This window comes from Mobula hypostoma, chromosome 8 (assembly GCF_963921235.1).
Source record: "Mobula hypostoma chromosome 8, sMobHyp1.1, whole genome shotgun sequence".
NCBI lineage: Eukaryota > Metazoa > Chordata > Chondrichthyes > Myliobatiformes > Myliobatidae > Mobula > Mobula hypostoma.
In genome coordinates this window covers 135,679,816-135,693,241 of record NC_086104.1, presented here as the reverse complement: position 1 = coordinate 135,693,241, position 13,426 = coordinate 135,679,816, and the positions used below count along the sequence as shown (strand labels likewise).

The window sequence follows — 13,426 nt, the reverse complement described above, 5'->3', positions numbered from 1 at the left end:
TTAGCGTAACGCTGTTTCAGAACCAGCCGACCGTGATCAATACCGCCGCTATCTGTGAGGATTTTGTACGTTCTCCTCGTAACCATCTGGTTTGTTCTGGCTGTCCCAATGTTTATCCATATCACAGGGAAGGACGTCTATACATCACGATCTTACCATAAGCAGCACGTCAGTTAAAAGAACATGGCATAATCTGATCTGGTTACTCGAACTGCTATATTAATTTATACGTCTTCACGCAATCAGTGGGTTGCCATTGTTCTAGGCACCAACCCCTTCGTCTTCTTTGCTGCTCAAAAATGTATGTCCGTTCCTTTTTGCAGCCCTCATGAAGGTACTTGGACGCAAAATATTAATTGTTTTATTACCTAAATGCAGTGGGAAACATTACACAGACAATCCTTTGCCAGTGCTCCATCTGGGTGCTGTAAATTATTTCCCACATCTTCAAACTGAAAATTCCCTTACCGCACGGCAGAAAATGAGCACAATGGAAGTAGCCTTACCAGAACACGAAACTGTCACATCTTTTTTATGGTTGCAGTCATGTTGGCCCCATGGAGCTGAGGGACATTCCCAGAGATGCGATTCATTACCAGAACAATTCACTTCATTCAACCAAACTAGTCCAGTGCCTTGACCACAGCAATCAATAATTATTTTTTCCTCTAAAGCATATCCACAACCCAGTTGCTTGCAGACCACATTAGCGTCAACCAGATCCCAGGAGTCATCACAAACTGTTCCCCAGGATCCGTTGTAATAGATCTCCAGTCTTCCAGCACATGCATCATCACTTCCGGACAACCTTAATTGCAAGTGGCCTGTTGAACAGAAATGTATGAGATTCTTATTTCCATGGCAAATTGATTTAATCACTTAGTACGCATATCTACAACTTTTTCAGAAATTATATTTTGAAAATAATTGTACAATGATATCACCGAATATTTAATGCTGCCGATACGCAAGTATCAGTTTTAAAGGCAAAACTACAACAAAAAGGTTGGATGAATCTGGTAGTCATCGAGCGCGGTTCGGAGTTTTCCACAGAGGCGGGAACCTAGACACCGATTTAAATCTGAATCAGGTAATCACAGGCTACCTTTGGAGCCAACAGAAAAAAGGCGGACATTGAATTTGCCAGGTGCAGTTATCTTTGGCAACGGAACTGTATTCAGGACTACATATCAATCATAGTGTCAAACACTGGCCATTCTACTCTGGGGTTTCATGTCTTTTCGCCGGACACTTTCATTGTCTTTCGCATATTCACCTCCCTCTGGGATTCCTTGCAGCTTGAAGGATGCGGTCCTCTTCCTGGGCAGTGGGAAGATCAGTGGATCAGATCGTATGGAAGTGATTTTCTTACACTGTCGTTCGAGTCCAAAATCTCCGGCAGCCCAATTACAATGACTTTCGGGACAATGTGAGATTGTGAGATGATCCAATTGGCCCTTTTGCCAGCAGCTGATAAGGAAATAATGAGAATGTAGCTGTGCCTTCCTATTTATGTGATCCTCACAGTCACAAGCGTTTCGTCCACATTTAAAATGGGACGAAATTATTTTGTGGATGGTGATGCATCTGTGCTGTTTGCAATGTTCTACCGGCCTGTCTCATTGATCGTACTGGTCGGGTATTTGTTTAAAATCTACTGATTCCTAAAAGCGAATTTGTGACGTTATCAATGAAGAGAATTCACATCAAACCTCAGAGCAACAGGAACATATGGATATTGGGTGTTACAAAATGCATGATTGATTGTCAGAAGTTAAGATGTTGATCACACTTCTGGAGAAACGGACTGGGATATGAATGTCATCTTTGAATGACCAAATCATCATAAACTGCTTCACCTGACTCTTCCTCTGATGCAGTATTTATTTAAAATAGGAACAATGGTTAGACATAAATTTCTATCCCAACGACTCGTGCACACAATTGTCTTCACCTTCTATGGAAATCCCAATATCTCCACCAGTTACACTTAGACCTCACCAAGCTGCAGTTGGAAATATTGTGCAGAATTATTTTTTTGTCTGCAAAATGGTGTCAAGAACAGTTCTAATTTTAAATATTACCCCCCCCCCCCCCCCACCGACCTCCTCATCTCTTCCATCGTCACCTCTGTTCAGATTCTTGACTGGACAATGTCAAATTATTGTACTGCCATATGTTAATGAATTTCCAAAGATTCTGGCTTAAATGCTGTAACAGGAATCCAATCAAAACGGATCTACAGTTCTACAGTACGGGAATGTTTCATTAGCACGGAAAGCATCGTACATCATTCTCATTGAAGACCAGAAATTCTGAATTCAACATGATACGTTCAGATATATGGATGTCTTTTTTTTTTTTGCTTGTTTCTTCATCATGGGGTGTTAAACACTGTGATGATATGAAATGCAAAATTGGCATTCACCCTGCTATGACCGTGCTCACAGAAACGAATCCACCTGTACTCACCCAGACTCTCACTCCATTTTCCGTCTCACATTGCCAAAAACTTGACCATGCCTCCATTCTACTCTTGCTGCTTTTAACGAAGGGAAGATTAGAAGTAGTGAATAAATCCGTCTATCTGGATGCTGCAGATATGTATTGCGCAGAAAAGCAAGAACAGTGTCCTGCAATGACCGCGTGGAAATAGAACATGGAACATGTTGTGCCGACCCTGAAACCCTGCCTCCCATATAAGCCCCGACCTTAAATTCCTCCATGTACCTGTCTAGTAGTCTCTTAAACTTCACGAGTGTATCTGCCTGCACCACTGACTCAGGCAGTGCATTCCACGCACCAACCACTCTCTGAGTAAAATGCCTTCCTCTAATATCCCCCTTGAACTTCCCACTCCTTACCTTAAAGCCATGTCCTCTTGTATTGAGCAGTGGTGCCCTGGGGAAGAGGCGCTGGCTATCCACTCTATCTATTCCTCTTATTATCTTGTACACCTCTATCATGTCTCCTCTCATCCTCCTTCTCTCCAAAGAGTAAAGCTCTAGCTCCCTTAATCTCTGATCATAATGCATACTCTCTAAACCAGGCAGCATCCTCGTAATTCTCTTCTGTTGCCTTTCCAGTGTTTCCACATCCTTCTGAAAGTGAGGAGACCAGAACTGGACACAGTACTCCAAGTGTGGCCTAACTGGAGTTTTAGAGAGCTGCATCATTAAATCGCGACTCTTAAACTAAATACTTCGACTTATCAAAGCTAACACCCCATAAGCTTTCTTCACTGCCCTATCCACCTGTGCGGCAACTTTCACGGATCTGTGGACATGTACCCCGAGATCCCTCTGCTCCTCCACACTACCAAGTATCCTGCCATTTACTTTGTACTCTGCCTTGGAGTACCACCTCACACTTCTCCGGGTTGAATTCCATCTGCCACTTCTCAGCCTACTTCTGCATGCTATCAATGTCTCTCTGCAATATTTGACAATCCTCTACACTATCTACAACATCACCAACCCAACCCAGCCTTCTACCCGCACATCCAGGTCGTTAATAAAAATCACGAAGAGTAGAGGTCCCAGAACAGATCCTTGTGGGGCACCACTAGTCACAATCCTCCAATCTGAATGTACTCCCTCCACCACGACCCTCTGCCTTCTGCAGGCAAGCCAATTCTGAATCTTCCTGGCCAAACTTCCCTGGATCCCATGCCTTCTGACTTTCTGAATGAGCCTACCGTGTGGAACCTTGTCAAATGCCTTACTGAAATCCATATAGATCACATTCACTGCACTACCCTCATCTATATACCTGGTCACCTCCTCAAACAACGCTATCAGGCTAGTTAGACACGATCTGCTCTTCACAAAGCAATGCGAGGACTGTCCCTGATCAGACCATGATTCTCTAAGTGCCCAGAGATCCTATCTCTAAGAATCTGTTCCAACAGCTTTCCAACCACAGATGTAAGGCTCACTGGTCTATAATTACCCGGACTATCCCTGCAACCCTTTTTGAACAAGAGGACAACATTCGTCTCCCTCCAGTCCTCCGGTAGCATTCCCGTAGACAACGAGGACGTAAATATCCTAGCCAGAGGCTCAGCAATCTCTTCCCTCGATTAGTGGAGCAGCATGGGGAATATTCCATCAGGCTCCGGGGATATATCCGTCCTAGTGTATTTTAACAACTCCAACACCTCCTCTCCCTTAATATCAACATGCTCCAGAACATCAACCTGACTCATATCGTCCTCACCATCATCAAGTTCCCTCTCAATGGTGAAAACCGAAGAGAAGTATTCATTGAGGACCTCGCTCACTTCCACAGCCTCCAGGCACATCTTCCCACCTTTATCTCTAATCGGTCCTACCTTCACTCCTGTCATCCTTTAATTCTTCACATAATTGAAGAATTTCTTGAGTTTTTCCTTTACCCTACTCGCCAGGGCCTTCACATGCCCATTTCTTGCTCTTCTCAGCCCCTTCTTAAATTCCTTTCTTGCTTTCCTATATTCCTCAATAAACCCATCTGATCCCTGCTGCCTAAAGCTCATGTATGCTGCCTTCTTCCAACTGACTAGATTTTCCACCTCACTTGTCACCCATGGTTCCTTCACCCTACCATTCTTTATCTTCCTCTGCGGTACAAGTTTATCCCCAACAACCTGCAAGAGGTCTGTAAACATTGGCCACATGTCCATAGTACATTTTCCTGCAAAAACATCATCCCAATTCACACCCGCAAGTTCTAGCCTTATAGCCTCAAAATCTGCCCTTCCACAATTATTTTTTTTTCCTGTCCTCTCTGATTCTATCCTTTTCCATGATAATGCTAAAGGCCAGGGAGTGGTGGTCACTGTCCCCCAGATGCTCACCCACTGAGAGATCTGTCACCTGACCCGGTTCATTACCTTCTACTAGATTCAGTATGGCATTCCCCCTAGTCGGCCTGTCCACATATTGTGAGAGGAATCCGTCCTGGACACACTTAACAAACTCTGCCCCATCTAAACCCTTGGAATTAATCAGTTACCATCAATATTAGGGAAGTTAAAGTCACCCATGAAAACAACCCTGTTATTTTTGCACCTTTTCGAAATCTGCCTCCCAATCTGCTCCTCTGTATCTCTGCTGCTACCAGGGGGTCTATAGAATACCCCCAGTAGAGTAACTGCTCCCTTCCTGTTCCTGACGTCCACCCATACTGACTCAAAAGAGGATCCTACTACATTACCCACCCTTTCTGTAGCTGTAATAGTATTCCTGACCAGTAATGCCACCCTCCTCCCCCTTTTCCGCCCTCTCTATCCCTTTTAAAACACAGAAATCCGGGAATATTGAGAATCCATTCCTGCCCTGGTGCCAGCCAAGTCTCTGTAATAGCCACTACATCATAATTCCATGTATGTATCCAAGCTCTCAGTTCATCAACTTTGTTCCTGATGCTTCTTGCATTGAGGTGCACACATTTAAGCCCTTCTACCTTACTGCTTTATACCGATTATTCTGCTTCTCTTTCCTCAAATCCTCTCTATATGTTAGATTTGGCTTTACTCCATGCACTTCTTTCACTGCTCTATTGCTCCGGATCCAATCCTCCTTGCAAATTAGTTTAAACCCTCCCAAACAATGCCAGCGAACCGACCTGCAAGGATATTGCTCCCCCTCGAGTTCAGGTGCAACCCATCCAATCTGTAGAGGTCCCACCTTCCCCAGAACAGATCCCAATGATCCAAAATCCAAAACCCTGCTCCCTGCACCAACTACTCAGCCACGCATTCAACTACCATGTCCTCCAATTCTTACCATCACTGTCACGTAGCACTGACAGCAATCCTGAGAACTCAACCCTTGAGGTCCTGTTCTTCAGCCTTCTGCTTAGTTCCCGAAATTCATACTTCAGGACCTCATCCTTCTTCCTGCCTATGTCGTTGGTCCCAACATGTACCACGACTTCTGGTTGCTTTCCCTCTCGTACCAGGATGTCATGCACCCGGTCAGAGACATCCCGGACCCTGGCACCCGGGAGGCAACAAACCATGCGGGTGTCCTTCTCACGTCCACAAAATCTCCTGTTTGCTCCCCTGACTGTAGAGTCTCCAGTAACAACAGTTCTGCTCTTCTCTATCCCACGCTTCTGCACCACCGTGTCAGTTTCAGTGCCAGAGGCACTGCCACCGTGGCTCACACCTGGTTGGTCGTCCCCGCCAGCAGTATTCAGGAGGGTAAACTTATTATTCAGGGGAATAGCTACAGGGGTTCTCTGCACCACCTGTCTTCTCACCTTCGCTTTCTCTCCTGTGACTGTCACCCAACGACCTGCTTCTGACAGCCTAGGTGTGACTACCTCCCTGTAGTGAATACATGGAAATTCTACCAAGCAAAGTCCCTTTCAGTGTAAGTCCTTTACTTTAATTGCCATCAGCTTCCATATTTATGTAAAATATATGTAAAATGCACTGATTTAAGATGACCACATTTTCTCTATTCTGATATCATTAAACAAATCTGTTAAGAACACAACGTACAATTAAAGAGGCGTAAAATTATTCCACCTATCACCGCAAGACTGTTCCTCCAGAAAACACCATGATGGGTAATCTATACAAGCCGCAAGACTTCTTCTGTTCCTGTTCCCTTTAACCCTTATTTCAAACATCTATTTAGCTCCATATGTAACATTTATGTACTTCTCGATAAATATATCTGATCACACTGACCCCTTTCCCCTTTGTATCAGTGAAATCCAGGCATTACTACCTTATTATAGAATAACTTATCTCAGCCGAGCAATAGTTCACTGCCCCAAATCTTGGAGCCATGTGCATTGATGTATGATTCTTATCAGTGAACATAAGCTACAATAACCGTAGTTGATTCCCACTGGATATTCTATGTTTGAATAAGTCACGGCATTTCACATCTCCAAGAAAATTTCAATCAGTACAGCCAGTTAGTACAGATGGTTATCGGACTACTCTGGAAAAGAGATATTGTACAGATTTATTCCACTGTTATTCAGAAGTTATTGAAATACAGATTTTAAACTATAGCCCTTTTTAGTCACTAGTTCAAATAAGCAAACTTTACAGAGTGGGCATTGTACACATCTGCACTTTCATGTAGGTCTTCTCATTTTCCCCAGAGAAACAATGTAGTCTACGTTTTCAGTTCTGACGCAATTTGCACACCCTCCCCGATCTATTATGGAGTTAAAGGCTCATGGAGATCCACAACATAGAAAGATTCTTTTCGGCCCATCTAATAATTGCCTGACTATTATTTTCTGAGGTCACATCTATTTGAAATCGGTCTATTGCCTTCCATATTCCTTCCATCCACAAATGTATTCAAATTTTTCTTAAATGCTAAAATCGAACCCCAATCCACCATTGGTAGTTCTTTTGACAGTGTTGGTCCCTTCCGCGGAGATACCCCTCCGAGTCTGCTTAAATATTTCACCGTTTTACCGTTAATCTCTCGCAAATAGTTTTAGTCTCACACAACTTCAGTGGGAACCTATGCTTATTAAGGCTATTCTACAATCCTCATAAATTTGTTTGTTTTTGCAAAATCTCTTGCCATTGTCCAGAGTTCCAGATCCTGAAGTTCTAACATATTCAGCTTTTCCCTATAACTCTTCAAGTTCTGGAAACATTATTGTAAATTTTCCATGAACTCTTACAGTCTTGTTAATATATTTCCTGTAAGCAGGTGACCAGAAATGGACATAATACTGCAAATCATTACTCATAAATGTCTTATTTCATCAACGTTCTAATCACCTGATCACCATCCTGGCTAATGAGCTATGATGAATATCGAGACCCTCTCCGGACTCACCGACCTGTTGCAGCCTTCAGCGTGGAGATGCTGCGGCATCGGCATGCAGACCTGGTCCAGTTCGCTATCTGGTACTTCATCCGGCTGTCCGAGAAGGAGGAGCAGGCAGAGAAACGGCCGCCCGGCGATGCCGACGCCTGTGTCATGCAGACCTATTCCAATGGCAATATCGGTGACACAGAAACCTGGACTAAGTCGGACATTGAAGAACTAGTTGTTCGGAGATTAAACAGAAGAGTGTAATAGACACATGGAAGCATGGAAATTGACAGCACATTGAAAGTTGTTCGGCCCACGATGTTGTGCCGACCAAAAACGGACTCTAGAAACTGCCAAGAATTTCTTAACTCATAGCCCAGAATTTCTCTAAGAGTTTCTTAAAGGACCCTATTATATCCACCTCTACCACCGTCACTGGCAGTGCATTCCACGCATCCACCACTTTCTGTGTGAATAATTTACCTCTAACACCCCCTTTTTACCTACTTCCGAGCACCGTAAAACTATACCCCACATGTAGACATTTCAGCCCTGGGAAAAAAGACAGTGGCTATGCAGATGATCAAAGCTTCTCATTATCTCATACGTCTCATTGAGGTCACCTCTAATCCTCCGTCGATTCAAGGGTGAAAAGGCTCCGTCATTCACTTTATTCTCATAAGGGAAGCTCTCCAATCCAGGCAAAATCCTTGTAAATGTCCGCTGCACACTCTCTTTAGTATCCATATCCTTCCTGTAATAAGGTGACGAGAACTGAACACAGTACTCTAAGTTCTTACACATCTGTAACATTATCTCATGGCTTTTGAACTCTATCCCACGGTTTCTGAAGGCAGCACACCATAGGCTGTCTAAACAACACTGTCCACCTGCGCCGCAGCTTTGAGTGTCCTATGGGCACGGACCCCAAGATCTCTCCAATCTTCCACACTGCCAATAGTCTTATCATTAGTACTATATTCTGTCTTCAAATTTGACCAACCGAAATGAAACACTTCACACTTATCTGGGTTGAAGTCCATCTTTTATTTCTCAGCCCTGTTATGCATCCTATCTATGTCACGCTGTAACCTCTGACAACCTTCCAGACTATCCACAACACTCCCAACTTGTGTGTCATCATCAATTCTACTAACCCACCCTTCTACTTTCTCAAATTAGTCATTTATACAAATCACAAAGGGGAGGGGGTCCCAGAATAGATTACTGCGTGACACCACTGGCACCGTCCTCCATGCAGAGAACGAACCATCTACTACCACCCTTGCCCTCTCTGGACAAGCCATTTCTTGTTCCACAAAGCAATATCCCCTTGGATCCCATGTCGCATTACAATCTGAATGAGTCTCTAATGGGGAACCTTATCAAATGCCTTACTAAATCCATATACACAACACTCATTGCTCTACCTTCATCAATGTGTATTGTTACATCCACATTTACTCTTGTTCGTAACACATGACCTGTTCTTGATAAAGCCACGCTGACTATCCTTAATCAGATTATCTCTCTCCAAATGCTCGTAAACTTGCCTCTCAGGATATTCTCCGATAACTTGCCCACACTGAAGATAGACTCACTGGTCTATAATTTCCTCGGTTATCTCTGCTACCTTTATTGAACAAGGGAACAACGTTTGTAACCTTCCAATCATCTGGTTCTTCTCCGATCCCTATTGATGATGCAATGATCATCACCAGAGTCTCCGTCACTGCTGCACAAAGTAGCCTAGGTTTTATCTGGTTCGGTGCATAAGACCATAAGACATAGGAGCAGAATCCTGGCTGATCTTTTCTTTTTTTCTGCTCCTCAACTGCAGTTCCTGGCCTTCTCCCCGCAGCCGTTGATTCCATGTCCAGTCAAGAATCTATCAGTCTCTGCCTTAAATACAATAAACGACCTGGCCTTCACAGCACCATGTGGGAACAAATTCCACAAATTCAGCACCCTTTGGCTAAAGGAATTTCTCCGCATCTTTGTTTCGAAAGAGCGCCAATTTATCTCCAAGCTGTGCCCTCCCGTCCTAGACTCTCCCACCATGGGAAACATCCTTTCCACATCTACTCTGTCTAGACCTTTTAGCATTCGAAAGGCTTCAATGAGATTCCCCCCTTATCCTTCTGAATTCAAGTGGGTACAGAGAGAGAGAGAACCATCAAACGCTCCTCGTATGGATAAACCTTTCATTCCGGGAATCATAATTAGATTAGATTTGATTAGATTATGTGGACACTCAGTCCTCGTTTATTATCATTTAGAAATGCATGTATTAAAAAAAAGATACAACATTCACCCAGAATGTTATCGCAAAAAAACACAATACAAACCAGGACTAAAACTGACAAAACCACATATATATAACATATGCAATCGTTTGTAGTTAAAACAGTGCAAAGCAATACCAGAATTTGATAAACAGCATACCACGGGCACCTTTAAAAAGTCTCAAAGTCCCAATAGCCTTATCATCTCACGGAGGCGGCAGAAGGGAGAAACTCTCCGTGCCATGAACATGCAAGCGCCGCAAACTTGCCGATGCAACAGCATTGGAAGCACCCGACAGCAGCGGACTCTGAGTCAGTCCGAAAACTTCGAGTCTCCGACCAGCCCCTCCGACACAGCCTCTTCGAGAACCATCCTCTGCCCAGTGCTTTGACCTCGCTCCGGCGGCTGAGCAACAAACAAAGACGAGGAGTCAGGGCCTTCCCCTCCGGAGATTCCGGACCACAGAGTAGCAGCAGCAGCGAAACAGGCATTTCAGAAGTATCGCCAGATGATCCTCCGTTCTGTCACGTCCGTCTGCATCAAATCAGGATTCTGCACAGCACCCTTCTTGACAAATAACAGACATCACCACCAGAGTGGCCGCTGTGAGCTGCGCCGCGCCGCCATCTTCTCCTCCCGCCGTGAACTTCGTCTGGACCCTCCGCAATGCTGGCACATTTTTCTAATATGAAGGGCTCAACACCTTTCACAATACTCAAGGTTAGGCCTCCACAGTGTCTTAAGAAGCCTCAACAAAACATCCTGGCTCTTGTATTCTAGACAGCTTGAAATGAATGATAACATGGCGTTTGCCTTCCTGATCACCGACTCAACCTGCAAGGTAACCTTTAGGGTGTTCTACACAATGTCTCCCAAGTCCCTCAGCGTCTTATTTTCCTGTATTTTCTCCCCATTTAGAAAATATTCCAGACGTTTATTTCTACTAACAATGATCTGAATTATGCATTTTCTAACATTGTATTTCATTTGCCCCTTCCTTTACCATTCTGTTAATCTGTCTAAATCCTTCTGCTTCTTATCTGTTTCCTCAACATTACCTGCCCCTCCACCAATCTTTGTATCATCTGCAAACTTGGCAACCAAGCCATCTATTCCCCCATCTATATTATTTATATAGAGCATAAAAAAAAGTGATCCCAGCGCTGAGCCATGCAGAACACCACTAGTGACTGGCAGCCAACCATAAAAGGATCATTTTATTCCCATTCGCTGCCTCTTACCAATCAGCCAATACTCTAACCGTGTTAGTAACTTTCCTGTAATACTATGGGTTTTAACTTTGTAAGCAGCCTCATCTGTGGCACATTGTCAAAGGCCTTCAGAAAGTCCGAAAGTACCACATCCACTCCTTCCCTTCATCTATCCTACTTGTAATCTCCTGAAAGAATTCCAACAGGTTCGTCAGGCAGTATTGTCCCTGAGGGAAACCATGTTGACTTTGTACTATCTTGTTCTGTGTCACCAAGTACTCCATCGCCTCATCCTTAACAAATGTCTCTGACATCTTCCCAACCACTGAGGTCAGGCTAACTGGTCTATAATTTCCTTTCTGCTGACTTCCTCCTTTCATAAAGAGTGGAGTGTCATTTGCAGATTTCCTGTCCTCTGGCAGCAGGCCAGAGTCCAATGATTTCTGAAAGATAATTTCTACTGCCACCACAATATCTAACGCTACTTCCTTCAGAACACTTGTATGCAGCTCATCTGCTCCGGGTGACTTATACACGTGTGGGTCTTTTAGCTTTTTGAGCACCTTCTGTCTTGTAATAGTAATTGCACCAACTTCTCTTCCTTCACACACTACAACATCAAGCATACTGCTAGTGTCCTCCACAATGAAGACTGATGCAAAATACCCATTAGGTCATCAGCCATCACCTTGTCCCACGTTATTATTTTCCCTGCCTCATTTTAGGGGTCCTATATGCACTCTAATTTCTTTTATTTTCAAAATACTTGAAAAACCGCTTACTATCCACTTTGATATTATTTACGAGCTTGATTTCATATTTCATCTTTTCCCTTCCAATTATTTTAGTTGCTCTTTGTAGGTTTTGAAAAACTCCTCAATCCTCTATCTTCCCACTAATTTGTGCTTTGTTGTATGCCCTTTCTTTTTGCCTTTACAATAGCTTTGAATTCACTTGTTAACCATGGTTGTACTCTTTCATCTGAGTACTTCTTCATTTTTTTGGAATACATGTGTCCTGCACCTTCTCATTTGCCCAGAAACGCTTAACATTGCGGCACCTCTGGCATCCCTGCCAGCAGCTACTTCCAGTTTACTCTGGCCAAATCCTCCCTCATACCTCTGTACTTTACCTTACTCCACTGAAATATTGCTATTTCGGACTTTACTTACTCCCTAACAAATTTGAAGCTGAAGTCAATCATATTGTGATTATTGGTTCCAAATGGTTCTTTTACCTTAAGCTTCCTAATCGCCTCTGGTTCATTACACAACACCGAATCCAGTACAGCTGATCCCCTAGTAGGTTCAATGACAAACTGCTCCAAAAAGCTATCTCTTAGGCATTCAACAGACACACTGTCTTGAGATTCATTACCAATCAGATTTCCCCAATCGAACAGCATGTTAAAAACTCCCATGACTACCACAATACTGTCCTTTTAACTCGCCTTTTCTATTTCCTGTAGTAACCTGTAGTCCACCTCCAAGCCACTGTTGGGAGAGCTGTATATAATTGCCATCACATCCTTTTACACATACAGGTTTTTTTTTTTTTTTACTGAACCCACAAGGATACAACGTCGTCAAATCCTATGTCTCTTTACTGATCTGTTGCCATGCTTTACCATTTGAGCCACACCAACATATCTGCCTACTTTTCCATGTCTCCGACCTAACGTGTAACACTGGACATTCCTCCCAACTACAACCATCCACGATCTAGTGATGGCCACAACATCATACCTGACATTCTGTGGTATTGCAACAAGATCTTCCACCTTATTTCTTATACTGTGCGCGTTTAGAAAAACAAAACAAAGAAAAAAAAAAACACCTTGAGTACTGTGTGACTTATCTATCTTAAAACGTTCCAAAAGCTCCGGTACAACCTCATTCTTAATATCTGTACAATTAAGCGTTTCCCTCCGCTGCAAGTCAACTCCATGATTGCGAAAGTCCTTTCAATGGTGAATACTGAAGCAAAGTATTCAGTAAGTACCGGCACTACCTCATCCAGCTCTGTGTACATCTTTCAATGTCGCTTTTGATTGGTCCTATTTTTACACGGCTCATCCTCTTGCTTTCCACATTCTTGTAGAATTCCTTAGCATTTTCCTTACTCCTGCTTGGCAAGATCTTCCCA

General features: G+C 43.4%; 1 protein-coding gene across 3 annotated transcripts in view; it reads right to left on the bottom strand.

The window, feature by feature from the left end:
* Positions 1-13,426, bottom strand: part of LOC134350981 (deleted in malignant brain tumors 1 protein-like) — a 77,202-nt gene that overhangs the window by 25,340 nt on the left and 38,436 nt on the right. For all 3 annotated transcript variants that reach the window (XM_063056924.1, XM_063056925.1, XM_063056926.1), the window contains exon 7: positions 507-824. In XM_063056924.1, coding sequence (XP_062912994.1) covers positions 507-824 — 318 coding nt within the window. The remainder of the gene's footprint in view (positions 1-506; positions 825-13,426) is intronic.